Source organism: Nycticebus coucang, chromosome 10, assembly GCF_027406575.1.
Source record: "Nycticebus coucang isolate mNycCou1 chromosome 10, mNycCou1.pri, whole genome shotgun sequence".
Classification (NCBI taxonomy): Eukaryota; Metazoa; Chordata; class Mammalia; order Primates; family Lorisidae; genus Nycticebus; species Nycticebus coucang.
In genome coordinates this window covers 40,977,357-41,000,466 of record NC_069789.1, presented here as the reverse complement: position 1 = coordinate 41,000,466, position 23,110 = coordinate 40,977,357, and the positions used below count along the sequence as shown (strand labels likewise).

At 41.5% G+C, this 23,110-nt stretch overlaps 1 protein-coding gene across 6 annotated transcripts in view; it reads right to left on the bottom strand.

Moving 5' to 3' along the window:
* Positions 1–22,707, bottom strand: part of BPNT1 (3'(2'), 5'-bisphosphate nucleotidase 1) — a 40,912-nt gene extending 18,205 nt beyond the window's left edge. For 2 of the 6 annotated variants that reach the window (XM_053606393.1, XM_053606398.1), the window contains exons 1-3: positions 22,555–22,707; positions 12,018–12,144; positions 946–1,050 (exon numbers count right to left, since the gene is read on the bottom strand). In XM_053606393.1, coding sequence (XP_053462368.1) covers positions 946–1,050; positions 12,018–12,140 — 228 coding nt within the window. In that variant the 5' untranslated portion in view covers positions 12,141–12,144; positions 22,555–22,707. Of the gene's footprint in view, positions 1–945; positions 1,051–12,017; positions 12,145–22,260; positions 22,382–22,554 lie in introns of all 6 variants that reach the window. The other 4 variants (XM_053606397.1, XM_053606396.1, XM_053606399.1 and 1 more) reach the window with 4 other exon arrangements.
* Positions 22,708–23,110: the final 403 nt, after the last annotated feature.

Below are 23,110 nucleotides of genomic sequence, written 5' to 3'. Positions count from 1 at the left end.
TTTGTATCAGTAACATAAGAAATGCTGCCTAACAGTTTTTACTAGTCCTTTCTGTTTACTATTTAGGTTTAGAGCAGTGGTTCTCAACCTTCCTAATGCCCTGGCCCTTTAATGCAGTTCCTGTGGGTTGTGACCCACAGGTTGAGAACCGCTGGTTTAGAGCTTTCAAAGCAAACCTAATAAAATTGCAAAAACAACCATATAGGACTCATCAAATTTTAAATGGTTCCAACTTCATTGTCTCGAACAAAGTTTAAAAAGAAAAAAATTTTTAGGGCGGCACCTGTGGTTCAAAGGAGTAGGGCGCCAGCCCCATATACCGGAGGCGGTGGTGGGTGGGTTCAAACCTAGCCCTGGCCAAAAACAAAAAAAGAAAAAAGAAAGTAAGAAAAAAATTTTTAATTATTATTAAACTTAAACAGTGGTTCTGATAGCAGATACTTCTAATCTCTCAGTTAACATGAGATGTTAATTCCTTTTTACCTTAAAAGTGTTCTAGTCTTTGGAGAAGTATGCAAATAAGCCTAATTTTAAAAACAAATAAACAACAACAACAAATCCCATTTAAATCCAAAGTTCTGAAACTCTGCTCAACTACAGTTTGTATGCTGGGTTTTGCAACGGTAACTATATCTCCTATGGGCAAGGGGCTGAGAAATGGACCAAAATATTTTAAAATCAGGTATTTTTTCCAAGTCCAATTTATAATAATAATAATTTTTTTTTTGGGGGGGGCAGGGCTGGGTCTGAACCGACCACCTCCAGTATATGAGACCAGCACCCTACTCCTTTGAACCACAGGTGCCACCCTATACTCATTGTTTTTGTGGTTAATAGATACAATGGTTGAAATCATAATAGTGGTATAAAAATTATTAAAGTCTTAGTTATAAATCCATATAGTAAACAGGGATTAAAAAATAATATGTCTCTGGCAACTCTTACCTCTTCCCCTATAATTGTTAGTTTGGGGAATTTCCGTGCTAGGGAAGAACATATGCTCATCTGTACCAATCGATCGGCTTTGGTCTGCAAGTCTGTTGCACAGGTCTGTAACAAATTTAGCACATTTTATTTTTTAGCTAATTTTTTTGATTGCTTTTTAGGGATGGGGTCTTGCTCAGTTGCTGAGGCTGCAGTGGAGTCGCACAATCATAGCTCATTGCAACCTTAAACTCCTGGGCTCAAGCAATCTTCCCAAGTAGCTAAAACACTACCATGCCTGGGTAATCTTTTTTTTTTTTTTTGAGAATTGTCTCACTTTGTAGCCTCTGGTAGTGTCACACCTCTCAGCAACCTCAAACTCATGGGCTTAAGTGATTCTCAGCCTCCCAAGTAGCTGGGACGATAGGCACCCACCACTACACCTGTCTAGTTTTTAGATCTGGGGTCTCGTTCTTGCTCAGGCTGGTCTAAAACTCCTGAGCTCAAGCAATCCACCTGCCTCAGCCTCTCAAGTGCTGGGATTACGGGTGTGAGCCAGCGCACCCAGCCTATGTACCATCAGTTTTTATTTATTTATTTATTTATTTATTTATTTATTAATTTATTGAGACAGAGCCTCAAGCTGTCACTCTGGGTAGAGTGCTGTGGCATCACAGCTCACAGCATCCTCCAACTCCCGGGCTTAAGCGATTCTCTTGCCTCAGGCGCCTGCCACAACGCCCGGCTATTCGGCTATTTTTATTGTTGCAGTTGTCATTGTTGCTTAGCTGGCCTGGGCTGGTTTTAAACCCGCCAGCATGGGTGCATGTGGCTGGCACCTTAGCTGCTTGAGCTACAGGCACCAAGCCATCAGTTTTTAGATTCATAGAACTGAACATCAAATGAGTCAACTAGTTTCTTGCCCTGGTTTTTCTAAGGATTAATAGTGGTTAAAGTTGGGAGTGGAACTTTTAAATAATTTAGAACATTTTCTTCTCCATTGCATATATATATACATATGGTTTTTTTTTTTTTCTTTTGAGATAGGATCTTGTTCTATTGTTTGGGCTAGAGTACACAGGCATCATCATAGGTCACTGCTGCCTCTAACTCCTGCATTCAGTTTCCTGTCTCAGCCTCCCTTATACCTGGGACTATAGGTATAAACCATATTAAGGTAATTTTTCGTATTTCTTTGTAGAGAGAAAGCCTCACTCTGCTGCCCACACTGGTCTTGAAATCCTGGTCTCCAGTGCTTCGGCCTCTCAAAGTGTTAGGATTATAGGGATCAGTCACTGTGCTTGGCCAGAAATTCCTTTTATAACATTTCTAGACATCAATTTTTTGCTTAAACAGGTAAAGAGATAGAAACTTATAACTTTTTTTTGTCATCCTGGGTATTGTGCTGTGGCGTCATAGCTCACGGTAACCTCAAACTCTTGGGCTCAAGTGATCCTGTTGCCTTAGCCTCCCAAGTAGCTAGGACTACAGGCAACTGCCATAATGCCAGGCATTTTTTTTGGTTTTTAGAGACAGGGTCTTCCTCGTGCTCAGTCTGGTCTTGAACTCCTGAGTTCAAGCAATCCACCAGCCTTAGCCTCCCAGAGTGCTAGGATTACAGGCATGAGCCACCATGCCCGACTCAGGAAATTTATAATTTTTCAAGGCAACTTTCAATATAATATTTTGTTATTTGAAAGGTACTCACGCTGTCGCTCTGGCTAGAGTGCCATGGCGTCATAGCTCACAGCAACCTCCAACTCTTGGGGTCAAAAGACCCTCTTGCCTTTTTTCTATTTTTAGTAGAGAGGGGGGTCTCACCTTTGCACAGGCTGGTCTCAAATTCATGAGCTCGAGCTAGCCACCCGTCTAGGCCTCCCAGAGTGCTAGGATTATAGCCGTGAGGCACCAAACCCAGCCTTAAAAGGTACTCTTTATATGGATTATTCTATAACTTCCACTCACTAAACCTAATCCTAATAACTCAAGAGTACTCAAGACAATTCACTGGTGCATAGAAAGAATTCTTTTTTTTTTTTTTGCAGTTTTTTTAGCTGGGGCTGGATTTGAACCCATCACCCTCAGCATATGGGGCCAGCACCTACTCCTTGAGCCATAGGCACTGCCCAGAATTCTTTTTTTTTAAAAGACAAAGTCTCAAGCTGTCTCCCTAGGAAGAGTGCCATGGCGTCACAGCTCACAGCACCCTTCAACTTGGGATCAAGCAATCCTCTTGCCTCAGTTTTTCTATTTTTTTAGTAGAGACGTGGTCTTGCTTTTTGCTCAGGCTATTCTCAAACTGGTGAGCTCAAGCTATCCACCCATCTCAGCCTCCCAGACAGCTAGGATTATAGGCATGAACCACTGGGCCCAACCACATAGAAAGAATTCTTACTTCTAAAATCTAAAATACATCAAAATGAACTGAAGTGACTTTTTTTTTTTTTTTTTTCTTTTGAGACAGAGTCTCAACTCTGTTGCCCTGGGTAAAGTGCTGTGGCATCATAGTTCATAGCAACCTCAATTTCTGGGGTTTTAGCAATCCTTTTGCTTCAGCCTCCCTAGTACCTGGGACTACAGGCACTTACCACAATGCCGTGTGTGTGTGTGTGTGTGTGTGTGTGTGTGTGTGTGTGTGTGTAGGAACCACCCTACACTCTGGAACACTTTATTAAGACCCTATTGCTTATGCAGTTAGAGACACTGATTAAGCTACAGAAGTTTCCTGTGCCTGGTCTTAGGTCACTCTGTGTAGAGCTTCCTGAGGCTGCTGGGAGCTGGGAGACTGCTTGTCAGAGGCAGGACCCAGAGCGGGAAGAATGCCACCCTCTCCTAGGAGCCTTAGAGTGGGCAGCGGGCTTCAGGAGAGCATTTGGGATGAGCCGAGAGATCAGGAGTGTAGGCTTAAGCTAGGGCTCAGGGCCAACATTCCCTGAGATATATCAAACCCCAGCTATCTCTGGGGTTTCCAGAACAAAGGCTGGGGATAGGGAGCAGCACTGTGGAGGAGGAAGAGGGGATGTCTCCAAGTAGTTTTTCTATTTTTTTTTTTTTGAGACAGAGCCTCAAGCTGTCACCCTAGGTAGAGTGCCGTGGCATCACAGCTCACAGCAACCTCCAACTCCTGGGCTTAAGTAATTCGTTTGCTTCAGCCTCCCAAGTAGCTGGGACTATAGGCACCCACCACAATACCTGGCCATTTTTTGGTTGCAGTTGTCAATTGTTGTTTGGCAGGCCCGGGCTGGATTCAAACCCGCCATCTCTGGTGTATGTGACTGGCACCGTAGCTGCTTGAGCCACAGGTGCCAAGCCTAGTTTTTCTATTTTTAGTAGAGACACTATCTCACTCTTGCTCACACTGGTCTCAAATTCCTGAGCTCAGGCTGTCCACCTGCCTCGGCCTCCCAAAGTGCCAGATTATATGCGTGAGCCACTGTGCCCAGCCTATAGTGACATTTAACATTTAGTTCACCTGTGGCACCCTCACTCTTCATGTGTCAGATACTCATGCTAATGAAAGACCCAGTGGAAAATTTTGCAATTGACAGCTTTAACTTTTTTTTTAGTTTGCTTTGAGGACTGTTAACATGTTACAATTTATATATGCCTACTTAGGTAGATTTATAGTTTGTATTACCTTAAATAGTATCATTTTAACAATACTTTGCAATGATACAGGGAATAATCATAAAAATCAAACTTATGTCACATTGAAGTTTCCTGTTTATGTCAATGCAAAGTAGTACTGTTCTGCTACAATGTAAGCTCCACAAAGGAATTTTATTCTCTAAAGAATTGTGCCTGGCACACAGAAGGTGCTCTTTAAGTTTCTGCTGAATGAAACTACTTAAAAGAATTGTTGAGGGCAGCACCTGTGGCTCAGTGAGCAGGGCGCCGGCCCCATATACCGAGGGTGGCGGGTTCAAACCCGGCCCCGGCCAAACTGCAACAAAAAAATAGCCGGGCATTGTGGTGGGCACCTGTAGTCCCAGCTGAGGCAGGAGAATCGCCTAAGCCCAGGAGTTGGAGGTTGCTGTGAGCTGTGTGACGCCACGGCACTCTACCAAGGGCAATAAAGTGAAACTCTTGTTTCTACAAAAAAAAAAAAAAAGAATTGTTGAATTTGAAGATTAGTAATAGGCTGGGAGCAGTGGTTCATGCCTGTAATCCTAGCACTCTAAGAGATGGAGGCAGGTAGATCACTTGAGCTCAGGAGTTCGAGACCAGCCTGAACAAGATCAAGGCCCTATCTTTACCTTTTTTTTTTTTTAATTTCTCAGGTGCCTGCCATAATGCCTGGCTATTTTTTGTTGCATTTGTCATGGTTGTTTTAGCTGGCTCGGGCTGGATTCAAACCTGCTAGCCTTTGTGTATGTGGCTGGAGCCGTAACTACTGTGGTATGGGCACTGAGCTGAGCCCCTATCTTTACTAAAAATAGAAAAACTAGGGTGGTGCCTGTGGCTCAAGGGAGTAGGGCGCTGGCCCCATATGCCAGAGGTGGTGGGTTCAAACCCAACCCTGGCCAAAAACTGCAAAAAAAAAAAAAAAAAGAAATATATATATATATATATATATATAATATAAAAATAGAAAAACTAGCAAGGCATCAAGGCAGGCAGCTGTAGTCCCAGCTATTAGGGAGGATAAGACAAGAGGATCACTTGAAATCAAGAGTTTGAGGAGCTGTAAGCCAAAATGACGCCATAGCACTCTACTTAGGGTGACAGAGTAAGACTCAGTCTCAAAAAAAAAAAAGAGAAGAGAAAAGATTAGTTACATATCAAGTTTATAGATAAGTGCTGAACAGAAATAAAGGGATAAGGAAAGCCATTCAACTACACAAGGAATGCTATCCCAATTCTTTTCTTTTCTATGATGTATATGAATATTTCCTGCTTTTTCTATTCACATAGTGTGAGACCTCATCATTGATACCTGTGTGACAATCTGTATTGCCCTGTTTTTAAAAAAATCAGATACTGGCTGGGTGCAGGGGGTTATGCCTGTAAATCCAGCACATTAGGAGGCCGAGGCAGGAGGACTATTTGAGGCCAGGAGTTTGAGACCAGCCTGGGCAACATAGTGAGACCCACATCTCTACAAAAAATTAAAGAATGAGCTGAGTGCAGAGTATGCATCTATAATCCCAGCTACTTTGGAGGCTGAGGTAGAAGGCTACCTTGAGCCCAGGACATTGGAGGCTGCAGCAAGCAGATCATTGCTCTCCAGGCTGTGTGACAGAGGAAGGCCCTGTTTCTGAAAAAAAATATAAAGGAAAAACATAAGGCATCAACACATAGATATAAAGTAGTAGAGGTACCTGAACAGTATAAAGGACAATAAGAATGTTTCATTTTTTCTAACACAGATGCTAAGGCCCGGTGCAGTGGCTCATGCCTATAAGCCTAGCACTCTGGGAGACCGAGGCAGGTGGATTGCCTGAGTTTACCAGTTTGAGAACAGCCTGAGCAAGTGGGAGACCTCCTCTCTAAAAATAGTCAGGCGTTGTGGTGGGTGCCTGTATTCCCAGCTACTTGGGAGGCTGTGGCAAGGGAATCATTTGAGCCCAAGAGTTTGAGGTTGCTGTGAGCTATGATGCCACAGTACCCCACCCAGGTGACAGAGTGAGACTCTGTTTAAAAAAAAAATAAAAATAAGAAAAGTGATCTTCCTGCCTGTGCTTCCCAAGTAGCTGGGATCACAGGCACACAACACCACTATTCAGCCATTAAAAAAAATGGAGACTTTACATCCTTCGTATTAACCTGGATGGACGTGGAAGACATTATTCTTAGTAAAGCATCACAAGAATGGAGAAGCATGAATCCTATGTACTCAATTTTGATATGAGGACAATTAATGACAATTATGGTTATGGCGGGGGAGAACAGAGGGAAGGAGGGAGGGGGGATGGGGCCTTGGTGTGTGTCACACTTTATGGGGGCAAGACATGATTGCAAGAGGGACTTTACCTAACAATTACAATCAGTGTAACCTGGCTTATTGTACCCTCAATGAATCCCCAACAATAAAAAAAAAAAAAAAAAAAAGTGATCTTCCTGCCTCTGCTTCCCAAGTAGCTGGGATCACAGGCACACAACACCACACATGGCTAATTTTTCTATCTGTTTTTTTATTTTGTTTTATTTATTTATTATTAAATCATAGCTGTGTACATTAATGCAATCATGGGGCACCATACACTGGTTTTATATACCATTTGACATATTAATTTTTCTATTTATTACAGAGATGGATCTTGTTCTTGCTCAGGCTGGTATTGAACTCCTGGACTCAAGTGATCCTCCCTCTCTGGCCTCACAAAGTGCTAGGATTATACACAGTTCTGACAATTAAATTCTCAAACTTGCCACTGTTGGCCACCCTGTACAAACAACTTGGTAAGATTTTATAACCGTGGTACATTACTGTGTCACAGCTGTGTTCATGTTAATATGTGATGTCTTGCTGAGTGGCATTCATGTTGTTAGTGTTTTTGTGTGCCATCGTGAGAATGTCAGAGCTTATAGAGCAACAAACAAACATTAAATTTCCTTTTTTTTTTTTGTAGAGACAGAGTCTCACTTTATCACCCTCGGTAGAGTGCCGTGGCATCACACAGCTCACAGCTACCTCCAGCTCCCGGGCTTAGGCGATTCTCTTGCCTCATCCTCCGGAGAAGCTGGGAATACAGGCGCCTGCCACAACACCCAGCTATTTTTTTTGTTGTTGCAATTTGGCCGGGGCCAGGCTTGAAACCAACACCCTAGGTATATGGGGGCTGGCACCCTACCCACTGAGCCACTGGAGCCGCCTTTTTTTTTTTTTGAGGCAGAGTCTTACTATGTCAACCTCAGTAGAGTGCTGTAACGTCACAACTTACAGCAACCTCAAACTCTTGGTCTTAAGTGATTCTCTTGCCTCAGCCTCCCAAGTAGGTGGGACTACAGGTACCCTCCACAATGCCCGGCTATTTTGTTGTTATAGTTGTCATTGTTGTTTGGCAGGCCTGGGCCGGGTCCTGCCAGGCTCGGTGTATGTGGCTGGTGCCCTAGCCACTGAGCTACAGGTGCAATTTCTTGTTATACTTGGCAAGACTGGAAGTGAAATCAGGGACATATTAATCCAAGTTTATGCACACAATGCTATGAAGAAAACAGCAGTGTACAAATGGATTAAACAATTTTTTTTTTTTTTGAGAGTGTCACTATGTCACCCTTGGTAGAGTGCCATAGTATCCCAGCTCACAGCAACCTCAAACTCTGGGCTTAAGTGATTCTCCTGCCTCAGCCTCCCAAGTAGCTAGGACTACAGGCGCCCGCCAAAGGCCTCACCATTTTTTGTTGCAGTTGTCATTGCTGTTTAACTGGCCCACGCTGGGTTCAAACCCAGCACCCTCAGTGCCTGTGGCTGGCACCGTAACCACTGTGCTATGGGTGCCGAGCTGGATTAAACATTTTTTTGAGGGGAGAGAAAGCATCACTGATGAAGAGAGTGAAAAAGGCCAATAATGAGCAGAACTTACTGGTCAGACTGAGCATCAAAATCATCTGACTGTGAGAAACATAGCAGATCAAGTAAACATCAATAGAGAAACAGGAAAATGTTAACTGAAAATCTTGGCCAACAACTCATGGATCTTACATCACAACAATGCATCAGTTCACATGGCCCTGTCTGTGAGGGAGTTTTTAGCCAGTAAATAAATAACTGTATTGGACTCCCTCCCTATCTACCTAGTCTGCCCCCAGTGACTTTTTTTTCTTTACCAAAGAAAAAGGAAATATTTAAAGGAAGACATTTTGAAAACATCAAGACATTAAGGATAATACAACAACAGTTTTGATGGCCATCCCACAAAAAGAGTTCCAAAATTGCTTTGAAGGACGCACTAAGTGCTGGCATTGGTGCATAGCTTCCCAAGGAAAGTAATTTGAAGGTGACCGTAGTGATATTTAGCAATGAGGTATGCAGCACTTTTTCTACAATGAGTTCATGAGCTTAATTTAATTGTCAGACCCCTTGTAAGTATGTGTTATTATACCCTGCCTGATCAGCATGTTTTCTGAGATTATTATTATTATTTTTTTTTTTTTTTGAGACAGAGTCTCTAACTTTGTCAGCCTGGGCAGAGTGCTGTGGCATCATAGCTCACAGCAACCTCTAACTCTTGGGCTCAAGCTATCCTCTTGTCTTAGTTTTTCTATTTTCACTAGAGACTTACTTCTGGGTCTTACTTTTGCTCAGGCTGGTCTTGACTCATGAGCTCAAACTATCCACCCGCCTCGGCCTCCCAGGGGGCTAGGATTACAGGCATTGAGCCACTGTGTCCAGCCAGCATGTTTTCTATAGTATCCTCATCCACAAAAATTTTTAGACAGTATATTCAATAAGTTTTCAACACTATCTATAATTTTATGATTAAAGAAAAAGTAGAGAGTCAGGAATTGAGTCCTATGAGTCTTGTGACATGCCAACAATGATCCTTGACCAGGTTGAAAATGAGTCATGAATTTAGATTTCTGGGTAATGTTATGAACACATCTAAAAGTGTGGCTCACGATGGGAGCTGTCAGCGCCTGTGGCTCAAGGAGTAGGGCGCCAGTCCCATATGCCGGAGGTGGCGGGTTCAAACCCAGCCCTGGCCAAAAACCACAAAAAAAAAAAAAAAAAAAGAATAAACCTTTTTTTAAATGGAAAATAAGAGTCTACAACAAAAGTAGCCCCAATAAAACTATTAAAAAAGGAAATGTGATTTATTTCACTTGTTCTTATATTCACATGTTCTGCTAATTTTTTTATTTTACTATTATTATACAGAGTCTCACTCTGTCACCCAGGGTAGAGTGCCATGGCATCATAGCTCACAGCAATCTCAAACTCTTAGGTTTGAGCAATCCTCCTGCCTCAGCCTTGGGTTTGAGTAATCCTCCTGCCCCAGCCTTCCAAGTAGCTGGGACTAGAGACGTCCACCACTATGCCTGACTAGTTTTTTTTTTTTTTTTTTGGAGACAGAATCTCAAGTTTTTACCCTAGATAGAGTGCCGTAGCATCACAGCTCACAGCAACCTCAAACTCTTGCACCTAAGCAATTTTCTTGCCTCAGCCTCCCAAGTAGCTGGGACAATACCTGGTTATTTTTTGGTTGTAGTTGCCATTGTTGTTTGGCAGGCCTAGGCTGGATTCAAACACACCAGCTCCTGTCTATGTGGCTGGTGCCCTAGCCACTAAGCTATAGGCGCCGAGTCTAGTTGGTTTTTTTTGGGTTTTTTTTTTAGTACAGATGGAGTCTTGCTCTTATTCAGGCTAGTCTCGAACTCCTGAATTCAAGCAATCTACCCGCATCAGCCACTCAGAGTGCTAAGATTACAGGCGTGAGCTACTACATCCAACTCTATCTTTGCTTATGGTAATGACCGTAGACTTTTAAATGACTTATAAGTGACTGACTTAACTCACTTTATTTAAAATCATTAAAATGGCTTGGTGCTCGTAGCTCAGTGGTTAGGGCGCTGGTCACATACACTGAGGCTGGCAGGTTTGAACCTGGGCTGAGCCTGCTAAAAACAATGCCAACTACAACAACAACAAAAAATAGCCAGGCATTGTAGCCAGCACCTATAGTCCCAGCTACTTGGGAGGCTGAGGCAGGAGAATCGCTTAAGCCCAAGAGTTTGAGGTTGCTGTGAGCTGTTATGCCATTGCACCCTACCAAGGGTGACATAGTGAGACTCTGTCTCAACAAAATAAATTAATAAGTAAAATAAAATCATTAAAATGTGGCCAGGTGCGGTGGCTCACGCCTGTAATTTTAGCATTCTGGGAGGCAGAGGCGGCTGAATAGCTTGCACTCACAAGTTCCAGATCAGCCTGAGCAAAAGCGAGACTCCCATCTCTACTAAAAATAGAAACACTGAGGCAAGAGGATCTCTTGAGCCCAAGAGTGGGAGGTTGCCGTGAGCTATGATGCCATAGCACTCTACCCAGGGCAACAGCTTGAGGCTCTGTCTCAAAAAAAAAGAAAAGAAAAATCATTAAAATGGGCACGGCACCCATAAGCACAGTGGTTAAGGCGCCAGCCACAAACACCAATGCTGGCAGGTTCGAACCCAGCCCGGCCAGCTAAACAGCAATGACAACTGCAACAAAAAAAAATAGTTAGACATTGTGGCAGGTGCCTGTAGTCCCAGCTACTCGGGAGGCTGAGGCAACAGAATCACTTAAGCCCAAGAGTTTGAGGTTGCTGTCAGCTGTGATGCCACGGCACTCTACCAAGGGCAACATAGTCAGACTCTGTCTCAAAAAAAAATCATTAAAATGTTAATGATAAATCATACCCTAAAATTTTCTTACTTACAAAATTTACAATATAGTCATCTTTAAAGATTAAAATAACGATTTAAAGATTAATAGTAGTTTGGTGTGGTGGCTCTCACTTATAATCCTAGCACTCTGGGAGGGTGAGACAGGAGGATCATTTGAGGTCAAGAGTTCAAGAGCAGCCTGACGAACAGTGAGACCCTGTCTCTACCAAAATAGAAAAAATTAGCAGGGCATAGTGGCTACTCAGGAGGCTGAAGCCCGGGAGGACTGGTGGAGCCCAGAAGTGTGAGGTTACAGTGAACTATGATGATGTCCCTCCACTCTAGCCAGTGCAACACGCAAGCTAGTACCTCAAAAAAGAAAGGAAAAAAAGGGAACACATGGAAACGTACATTTAAAATTTGTAATGTGAGGCTAGGTGGGGTGACTCATGCCTATTAATTCTACCACTATGGGAGGCCGAGGCCAGTAGACTGTTTGAGCTCAGGGGTTTGAGACCAGCCTGAGCAAGAGTGAGACCTTATGTCTACTAAAAATAGAAAAGCAAGCTGGGCATGGCAGTGGGTACCTGTAAGTCCCAGCTACTCGGGAGCTGAGGTAAATGGATCTCTTGAGCCCAAGAGCTTGAGGTTGCCGTGAGCTATGATGCCATGACACTCTACCCAGTGCAACAGAAAAAAAAAGTTGTCCCTCAATGAATCCCCAACAATAAAAAAAAAAAAAAAAAAAAAAAAAAAGTTGTTATGAAATGAGATGAGAGCTTCAGTACCTTCTCCACAATATCCAGATCTCCTTCAGCAATGACACGTCTGACTATCATTCCTGCCTTTTGAGCAATAGAATATGCTGAGGCTACCAACCGCATCAGCACAGTGTGACTGGAAGCCATCATAACCCTAAAAGAAATTAAAAAAAAATGTTTTGTTAAGTTTCAGAGCTAACTGGTTTTATTTACTTCAACTCAATTCAACACATTTATTGAGTGCTTATTTAGGACTGCTCTCATCAACTGAGTAGATTCTGTTTTTATTGAGACAGAGCCTCAAACTGTCACCCTGGGTAGAGTGCCGTGGCATCACAGCTCACAGCAACCTCCAATTCCTGAGCTCAAGCGATTCTCCTGCCTCCGCCTCCCAAGTAGCTAGGATTACAAGTGCCTGCCACAACGCCTGGCTATTTTTTGGTTGCAGCTGTCATTGTTGTTTGGCGGGCCTGGACTGGATTTGAACCTGCCAGCTCAACCTGGATTTGAACCTCCGTGTATGTGGCTGGCGCCCCAGCTGCTTGAACCACAGGTGCCGAGCCAACTGAGTGGGTTCTTTAATAAATATTTACTAAGAGAGACTTGGAAAAAAATGCATTTAAACAATAACTCTCTCAATAAATTCTAGTTTTCTGCAGATGGGGACATTTCTTTTTTTTTTTAAGAGATACAGTCTCACTTTGTCGGCTTTGGTACAGTGCTGTGACGTCACAGCTCACGGCAACCTCCAGCTCCTGGGCTTAGGCAATTCTCTTTCTGGGACTACAGGTACTCGCCACAACACCCAGCTGGGACTACAGGCGCCCGCCACAACGCTCAGCTATTTTTTGTTGCAGTTTGGCCGGGGCCAGGTTCGAACCCACCATCCTCGGTATATGGTGCTGGTGCCCTACTCACTGAGCCACAGATGCCTCCCGATGGGGACATTTCTAAGGACAGGGAAAACTCCCCAGGCTACTGAGCATATGAAACAGTTTGTGTCTGAGTTATGAAACATGCAAGGGCTATGCAAGGTGATTCAGGGCTTAAAAATATAAGATGTAGGCTCAGCGCCTGCAGCAGAATGATTACAGTACCAGCCACATGCACGGAGGCTGGCCGGTTTAAACCCAACCCAGGCCACCTAAACACTGATAACTGCAACAAAAAAAAATAGCCAGGCGTGTGGTAGGTGCCTGTAGTCCCAGCTATTTGGGAGGCTGAGGCAAGAGAATTGCTTTAGCCCAAGAGTTTGAGGTTACTGTGAGCTGTGATGCCACGGCACTCTACCGAGGGCGACATAGTAAAACTCTATCTCAAAAAAAAAAGCTCCAGATAGAAAAAAGGAGAAATAACTTAGCAAACACTTTGTTGGCCTTACCTCTAGTCTTGTATATCCATATCCGGCCATGAATCTGATTTATTCTGTACTGGAAAAGTAGTCTTTGGGCAAGGATTTTTTCCTACTCAGATGTCTTACCCACTGAGGACATTTTAATATGTGCTGCTGTGGTCATTCAGTTCTCCTATTATATAAGACTTCTTTTGTAACAAGAAGATTATTTTCCCTCACTGTACTGTGATCTTATAACTTTTCACAGATATCACTTACCCTTGAGCCAGTTAAACTTGAACCTTATCAGGCTTCATAAACGACTAAACTACTAACTTGTATTTGCCTAAGTCCGTGATATCTTCTTCCAAAGAAAAACTCTCAGGCTTTGTCTACTATCTTCCTCACAAAATGTATACTATATTTATAAATCAACATTTAAAACTAATATTGTACAACATGATATAAGAATGGAAAAAAGAAGGTTTGCTTATAAAGCAGAACAATGATTTATACAGAAATTCCACAAATCACTGTTGGTTAGCAAATAAGAAAAAAAGTACTTCTGTGTTTCAAACTGAATTAGTAAGTGATGAAGTATTACTGTACTCTAGCCCTTAATAGTTTTCTTCTATTTTTTTTAAACAAATGAATACAATTTTGGTTCTTAGTATAAAAAGTACAGTTAAAAGTATAAAATGGTTAGCTGTGCGCTAACCACTGTTACTATGATTATCCTTATTTTTGGACATTATCAAAACACAAAATCTGTAATAGACGTTTCTACCAACTTGTTAAATTGTGCCCCTTTCTGTACCCAAATGAGGATTCCCTTTTGATGGTACAGGTGGATTAAGAGTAAAACCAAAAGTAGCTACACACAAGGTAGTAGCTACACACAGCAGTTCAATTCTACCCAGTGTATTTTCTTCTCTACCAGTTTTAGACCTTCTGGGTCTTAAAACACTGCCTTTTGTGAACAAGACTTTCTGAAATTTTTATCAAAAACATCGTGGCAGTTAAAAACACAGGCTTTGGGAAATACTGCCTATGTTCAAATCCTGGCTCTGGCACACATTACCTGTATGACCTTGAGAAAGCCACTTACAATCTCTGAGCCCCAATCTGTAAAATGGAGATAACAATAGTATCTATAGTGTAGGGTTCTTGTAATTCAAGTTAAAAAAAAAATAATGCTGGCTAACCATTGTTATTATGATTATCCTTATTTTTGGTTATTCTGCAGGGACATTAGGGCACTATTAAGGGCAAAAAGTTCCTATTGTTGAGAGGCGGAGCAAGATGGCAGCCAAGTAACAGCTTCCTTGCATCTGGGCACAGTGAGTCTGGGGAGATAGGACTCCAGGCATCTCTGGCTGGTGGGATCTGCCTATCATCAACCCTCAGAGGATACATGGAGTCAGCGAGAGACTTCTGGACCCCAAGAGGAGGACTAAAACAGTGGAAAACCGGCAAGTGGTCGCGTGTGTTCAATCCGTCTAAACCCGCCCGCAACTTCCACAGGCACGAGAACTTAAAGAGCAAGAGGAAGTGAAAGGAAAATTAGGGCAAGGAAACAGATAAAAGAAATCACTCATGAGGAAAAATCAGCAGAAAACTCCAGGCAACATGAAGAACCAGTCCAGAACAACCCCACCAAGGGACCATGAGGTAGCTACTGCAGAGGATTCCACCTATACAGAAATGTTAGGAATGACAGAAAGGGAATTTAGAATACACATGTTGAAAACAATGAAAGAAATGATGGAAACAATGAAGGAAACTGCTAATAAAGTGGAAATTAACCAAAAGGAAATTCAAAAACAGAATCAAATAAGAGATGAACGTTATGAAGAATATAAAAAGGATATAGCAGAGCTGAAGGAAATGAAGCAGTCAATCAGGGAACTTAAAGATGCAATGAAAAGTATCAGCAACAGGTTAGACCATGCAGAAGAAAGAATTTCAGAGGAAGAAGACAAAGTTTTTGAGATAACTCAGATAGTAAAAGAGGCAGAAAAGAAGAGAAAGAAAGCAGAACGTTCACTGTCAGAATTATGGGACTTTATGAAGCGTTCCAACATACGAGTTATAGGAATTCCAGAAGGGGAAGAAGAATGCCCCAGAGGAATGGAAGCCATACTAGAGAATATTATAAAAGAAAATTTCCCAAATATCACCAAAGATTCTGACACACTGCTTTCAGAGGGTTATCGGACCCCAGGTCGCCTCAACTCTAACCGAGCTTCTCCAAGACACATTGTGATGAACCTGTCCAAAGTCAAGACAAAAGAAAAGATTCTGCAAGCTGCCAGGAGTAAGCGCCAGTTGACCTACAGGGGCAAATCCATCAGAGTGACAGAAGACTTCTCTAATGAAACTTTCCAAGCAAGAAGACAATGGTCATCTACCTTTAATCTACTTAAACAGAACAATTTCCAGCCCAGAATTCTGTACCCTGCTAAGCTAAGCTTCAAAATTGATGCAGAAATCAAATCATTTATGGATATACAAACATTGAGGAAATTCTCCACAACAAGACCAGCTCTACAGGAAATACTTCAACCTGGTCTGCACACTGACCACCACAATGGATCAGCAGCAAAGTAAGAAATCAGAAATTAAAGGACAGAACCTAACCTCCACACTGATGCAAAAGATAAAACTAAGCAATGGACTCTCACAAAATAAAACGAATAGAATACTACCACACTTATCAATTATCTCAATAAATGTTAATGGCTTCAATTCCCCACTGAAGAGACATAGATTGGTTGACTGGATTAAAAAACACAAGCCATCCATTTGCTGTCTGCAAGAAACACACCTGGCTTCAAAAGACAAATTAAAGCTCCGAGTCAAGGGTTGGAAGACAATTTTTCAGGCAAATGGAATTCAGAAGAAAAGAGGAGTTGCAATCTTATTTTCAGATACATGTGGATTTAAAGCAACTAAAGTCAAAAAAGACAAAGATGGTCACTTTATATTGGTCAAGGGAAAAATACAACAAGAAGACATTTCAATTCTAAATATCTATGCACCCAATTTAAATGCTCCCGGATTCTTGAAACACACCTTACTCAGTCTGAGCAATATGATATCTGATAATACCATCATAACAGGGGACCTTAACACTCCTCTTACAGAGCTGGACAGATCCTCTAAACAGAAATTAAACAAGGATATAAGAGATTTAAATGAGACCCTAGAACAACTGTGCTTAATAGATGCATATAGAACACTCCATCCCAAAGATAAAGAATATACATTCTTCTCATCACCCCATGGAACATTCTCCAAAATTGATCATATCCTGGGACACAAAACAAATATCAACAGAATCAAAAGAATTGAAATTTTACCTTGTATCTTCTCAGACCATAAGGCACTAAAGGTGGAACTCAACTCTAACAAAAATGCTCGACCCCACCCAAAGGCATGGAAATTAAACAATCTTCTGTTGAATAACAGATGGGTGCAGGAAGAAATAAAACAGGAAATCATTAACTTCCTTGAGCATAACAACAATGAAGACACAAGCTACCAAAACCTGTGGGATACTGCAAAAGCAGTTTTGAGAGGAAAATTCATCGCTTTAGATGCCTACATTGGAGAAACAGAAAGAGAGCACATCAACAATCTCACAAGAGATCTTATGGAATTGGAAAAAGAAGAACAATCTAAGCCTAAATGCAGTAGAAGAAAAGAAATCTCCAAAATCAAATCAGAGATCAATGAAATTGAAAACAAAAGAATCATTCAGAAAATTAATGAAACAAGGAGTTGGTTTTTTGAAAAAATAAATAAAATAGATAAACCATTGGCCAGACTAATGAGGAATAGAAAAGTAAAATCTCTAATAACCTCAATCAGAAATGATAAAGGGGAAATAACAACAGATCCCACAGAGATACAAGAGATCATCTCTGAATACTACCAGAAACTCTATGCCCAGAAATTCGACAATGTGAAAGAAATGGGTCAATATTTGGAATCACACCCTCTCCCTAGACTCAGCCAAGAAGAAATAGAGCTCCTGAACAGACCAATTTCAAGCACTGAAATCAAAGAAACAATAAAAAAGCTTCCAACCAAAAAATGCCCTGGTCCAGATGGCTTCACTCCAGAATTCTATCAAACCTTCAAGGAAGAGCTTATTCCTGTACTGCAGAAATTATTCCAAAAAATTGAGGAAAAAGGAATCTTCCCCAACAAATTCTATGAAGCAAACATCACCCTGATACCAAAACCAGGAAAAGACCCAACCAAAAAGGAGAATTTCAGACCAATCTCACTCATGAATATAGACGCAAAAATTCTCAACAAAATCCTAGCCAATAAATTACAGCTTATCATCAAAAAAGTCATTCATCATGATCAAGTAGGCTTCATCCCAGGGATGCAAGGCTGGTTTAACATACGCAAGTCTATAAACGTTATCCACCATATTAACAGAGGCAAAAATAAAGATCACATGATCCTCTCAATAGATGCAGAAAAAGCATTTGATAAAATCCAGCATCCTTTTCTAATTAGAACACTGAAGAGTATAGGCATAGGTGGCACATTTCTAAAACTGATTGAAGCTATCTATGACAAACCCACAGCCAATATTTTACTGAATGGAGTAAAACTAAAAGCTTTTCCTCTTAGAACTGGAACCAGACAAGGTTGTCCTCTGTCACCTTTACTATTCAACATAGTGCTGGAAGTTCTAGCCAATACAACTAGGCAAGACAAGGAAATAAAGGGAATCCAAATGGGAGCAGAGGAGGTCAAACTCTCCCTCTTTGCTGACGACATGATCTTATACTTAGAGAACCCCAAAGACTCAACCACAAGACTCCTAGAAGTCATCAAAAAATACAGTAATGTTTCAGGATATAAAATCAATGTCCACAAGTCAGTAGCCTTTGTGTACAGCAATAACAGTCAAGATGAGAAGCTAATTAAGGACACAACTCCCTTCACCATAGTTTCAAAGAAAATGAAATACCTAGGAATATACCTAACGAAGGAGGTGAAGGACCTCTATAAAGAAAACTATGAAATCCTCAGAAAGGAAATAGCAGAGGATATTAACAAATGGAAGAACATACCATGCTCATGGATGGGAAAAATCAACATTGTTAAAATGTCTATACTTCCCAAAGCAATCTACCTATTCAATGCCATTCCTATCAAAATACCAACATCGTACTTTCAAGATTCGGAAAAAATGATTCTGCGTTTTGTATGGAACCGGAAAAAAACCCGTATAGCTAAGGCAGTTCTCTGTAACAAAAATAAAGCTGGGGGCATCAGCATACCAGATTTTAGTCTGTACTACAAAGCCATAGTGCTCAAGACAGCATGGTACTGGCACAAAAACAGAGACATAGACACTTGGAATCGAATTGAAAACCAAGAAATGAAACTAACATCTTACAACCACCTAATCTTTGATAAACCAAACAAGAACATACCTTGGGGGAAAGACTCCCTATTCAATAAATGGTGTTGGGAGAACTGGATGTCTACATGTAAAAGACTGAAACTGGACCCACACCTTTCCCCACTCACAAAAATTGATTCAAGATGGATAAAGGACTTAAATTTAAGGCATGAAACAATAAAAATCCTCCAAGAAAGCAGAGGAAAAACACTGGAAGATATTGGCCTGGGGAAAGACTTCATGAAGAAGACTGCCTTGGCAATTGCAACAACAACAAAAATAAACAAATGGGACTTCATTAAACTGAAAAGCTTCTGTACAGCTAAGGAGACAATAACCAAAGCAAAGAGACAACCTACACAATGGGAAAGGATATTTGCATATTTTTAATCAGACAAAAGCTTGATAACTAGGATCTATAGAGAACTCAAATTAATCCACATGAAAAAAGTCAACAATCCCATATATCAATGGGCAAGAGACATGAATAGAACCTTCTCTAAAGACGACAGACGAATGGCTAACAAACACATGAAAAAATGTTCATCACCTCTAAATATTAGAGAAATGCAAATCAAAACAACCCTGAGATATCATCTAACCCCAGTGAGAATGGCCCACATCACAAAATCTCAAAACTACAGATGCTGGCGTGGATGTGGAGAGAAGGGAACACTTTTACACTGCTGGTGGGACTGCAAACTAGTACAACCTTTCTGGAAGGAAGTATGGAGAAACCTCAAAGCACTCAAGCTAGACCTCCCATTTGATCCTGCAATCCCATTACTGGGCATCTACCCAGAAGGAAAGAAATCCTTTTATCATAAGGACACTTGTACTAGACTGTTTATTGCAGCTCAATTTACAATCGCCAAAATGTGGAAACAGCCTAAATGCCCACCAACCCAGGAATGGATTAACAAGCTGTGGTATATGTATACCATGGAATACTATTCAGCCATTAAAAAAAATGGAGACTTTACATCCTTCGTATTAACCTGGATGGACGTGGAAGACATTATTCTTAGTAAAGCATCACAAGAATGGAGAAGCATGAATCCTATATACTCAATTTTGATATGAGGACAATTAATGACAATTATGGTTATGGGGGGGAAGAGAAAGAGGGAAGGAGGGAGGGGGGGTGGGGCCTTGGTGTGTGTCACACTTTATGGGGGCAAGACATGATTGCAAGAGGGACTTTACCTAACAATTGCAATCAGTGTAACCTGGCTTATTGTACCCTCAATGAATCCCCAACAATAAAAAAAAAAAAAAAGTTCCTATTGTTTCTGCAACAGTTTTCTGACCTTGAGGATGTAATATAATAATCAAGATGATACTGAATCACAGCACCGTTAACAGCTCTTTTTTCTAATATTCTGAGCTTGAGGCTTAGAGTAGATATGTAGAAAGGTTGTGTAACAAACAGCATCAAAGGCTGAGACAGGCAGATTGTCTGAACTCAGGAGTTCGAGACCTGCCCGAGCAACAGTGAGAGGCTATCTCTACTAGAAACAGAAAAAGCTAGCAGGGTGCTGTGGCAGGTGCTCATAGTCCCAGCTACTCAAGAGGCTGAGGCAAGAGGACTGCTCAAGCCCAAGAGTTTGAGACTGCTGTGGACTACAATGATCTCACAGCACTCTACTCAGGGCAACACAGTGAGACTCTGTCTCAAAAAGAAAAAAAAAGAGCAAGGCACAGCAGCTCACACCTGTAACCCCAGCACTTGGGAGACTGAGTCAGGTGGATTGCCTGAGCTTACAGGTTCAAAACGAGCCTGAGCGAGAGCAAGATCTCGTCTCTAAAAATACCAGGTATTGTGGCAGGTGCCTGTAGTCCCAGCTACTTGGGAGACTGAGGCAAGACACTCACTTGAGCCCAGGAGTTTGAGGTTGCTCAGGAGTTTGAGGTTGTTGTGAGCTATGATGCCATAGCACTCTACCAAGGGTGACCAAATGAGACTGTGTCTCAAAAAAAAAAAAAAAAACAAAACAGGATGAAAAACAACAGGAGGGCAGCACCTGTGGGCTCAAAGGAGTAGGGCACTGGCCCCATATACCAGAGGTGGGAGGTTCAAACCCAGCCCTGGCCAAAAAAAAAAAGGAAAGAAAAATAACAGGAATCAAATGATCAGTTTTTCCTCATACTCAGATCGTGAGCATATGAAGATTAGGAACTAAAAATGAGATCGTGAGCATATGAAGATTAGGAACTAAAAATGAATGATGAGCTCCTGATCAAAATACTGAAATTATCTTTTGGGACCTGGCCAAATGATAATATTAAAGGTAATCTGGAAAAATAAAAATGTTAGTAATATATAGTAATGCAAATTCTGAAAAGAACAATGAGATACTCCTGTTACCATTTATCGAAATATAATATAAAACTGTAGTAATTAAAAAATTTAGCTAGTGAGACAAATTAGGTGATTCAAATACATACAAACACACTGAAGTTGGTATTTCAAATCATGGAGAAAATTCAATTGTGCATAAATGGCAAGACGGTTGCTAACCATTTTTAAAAAATGTTGAATCCTTTTGCATTCTTTTTTTTGAGACAGAATCTCACTTGCTCACTCTTGGTAGAGCGCTGTGGTGTCTTAGCTGATAGCAGTCTCAAACTCCTCAGTTCAAGAGATCTTCTTGTCTCAGCCTCCCAAGTAGCTGGGACTACAGGTGCCGGGTATTTTTTTAAGAAACGGGGGGGGGGGGGAGGAGAGGGGTCTTGCTCTGGCTTAGGCTGGTCTCGAACCTGTGAGCTCAGGCAAATCCACCTGCCTCAGCCTCCCAAGTGCTGAGATTATAGGCATAAGCCACAGTGTCTGGCCTCCTTTTGCATTCTCTATATCAAAATATATTCCAGGTCAATGCATGGTTTTAAAAGTAAAGAGCAAAACTTTAAAAGTATGGGAAAATGACATATAAATGAAAACACAACTTTATAAACTTGGTAAACGCCTTTTAAGCATGAAATTAAGAATCCATAAAAGAATATAAAGACAAATTTGACTGTATAAAATAATACTACTATACAGTCAAAATGCCATAAACAGATAATTGATGAACTGAGGGAAAAATCTTGTATCACATATTAGACAAATGAACTAATTTATAAAGGGGTCTTACATATCAGTATGTGAAAGATGAATAATCTAATAGAAAAAAAGAGCAAAGGACAGGAACAAGCAATTCCCAGAAAAAGAAAAGCAATGGCCATTAAACATGTGAATATTCAACTTCAACGAATTATGAAAGAAATGCAAATTACAACAATGAGAAATAATTGCTTATTTGTAAGATTGTCATAGATAAGAAAAAGTTTTGTCCAGTTGCAAGAGCCTGGGGAAACATGTTCCTCAGTATTGCTGGTAAGGATGCAAAGCGCCAGGAAGGTAAGATGGAGAACCTTAATAAAAGTAAAACACACATCTTTTGAACTAGTAAGGCTATTTCCAGGGACACCCAAATAAATCACGCAAACCTACAAATACGTACAAGTGACAGTTGGAAGAATACCTGCTATTGCAAGGAAATTTAACTGCAGGTGTAAGGCAGTTTTAAAATTTGTGCGGACCAGCAAATTCAATGTCCAGGTTTGCCTTGTTGGGTTAGCAATCTATAGACATAAAAAGAAACCAGAGCATTTAAATAACAGCACAGAAAAATAATTAAAATGTTGAGAATTAAGAGTCTAGATCCAAAACTGGAATATCTGGAAAGGCAATCTGACTCAAATAATACACAGATCTCCTTAAGCCACTTGACCTGACCCGCAGGGGAGAAACTTACCGTGACAAACCGCACAACAGGCTAAAGACACTTGGGGGATAATTGAAAACGCGTTATCAGAACACAGGTCCCTCCTGGCGTCAGTACCGCGCTCTCGCGCAGTCCGTAGGTCATTTGAGGATGGACGGCAGCTTTACCTCACTACTGCGCATGCGGAAAGTCCCACGCAAGCGCAGACCAACCACTTCGCACTGCCCCTTCCTTCCCGATCCTCCTGAGACGTCCGGTTCTCCGTGTTTTTCTTCAACCCCTCCGTAGGCCCACCGCACCTGTTGAAAAAGTGAAAGGTGTTTTTACTTTTAAAGATTGGCTCTGGTTTCAGATGTCCTCCAGCTCATGTTATACAATTCAAAATTTTAAAATGTTCCTGCCCCTGGCTCGGAGCCCATAGCAAAGAGGTTACGGAGCCGGCCACGTACACCGAGGCTGGTGGGTTCGAACTCAGTCCTGGCCTGCTAAACAATGACAACTGCAACAAAACATAGCCCGGCATTGTAGTCCCGGCTCATGTAGTCCCATCTTCTCGGGAGGCTGAGGCAGGAGAATCGCCTAAGCC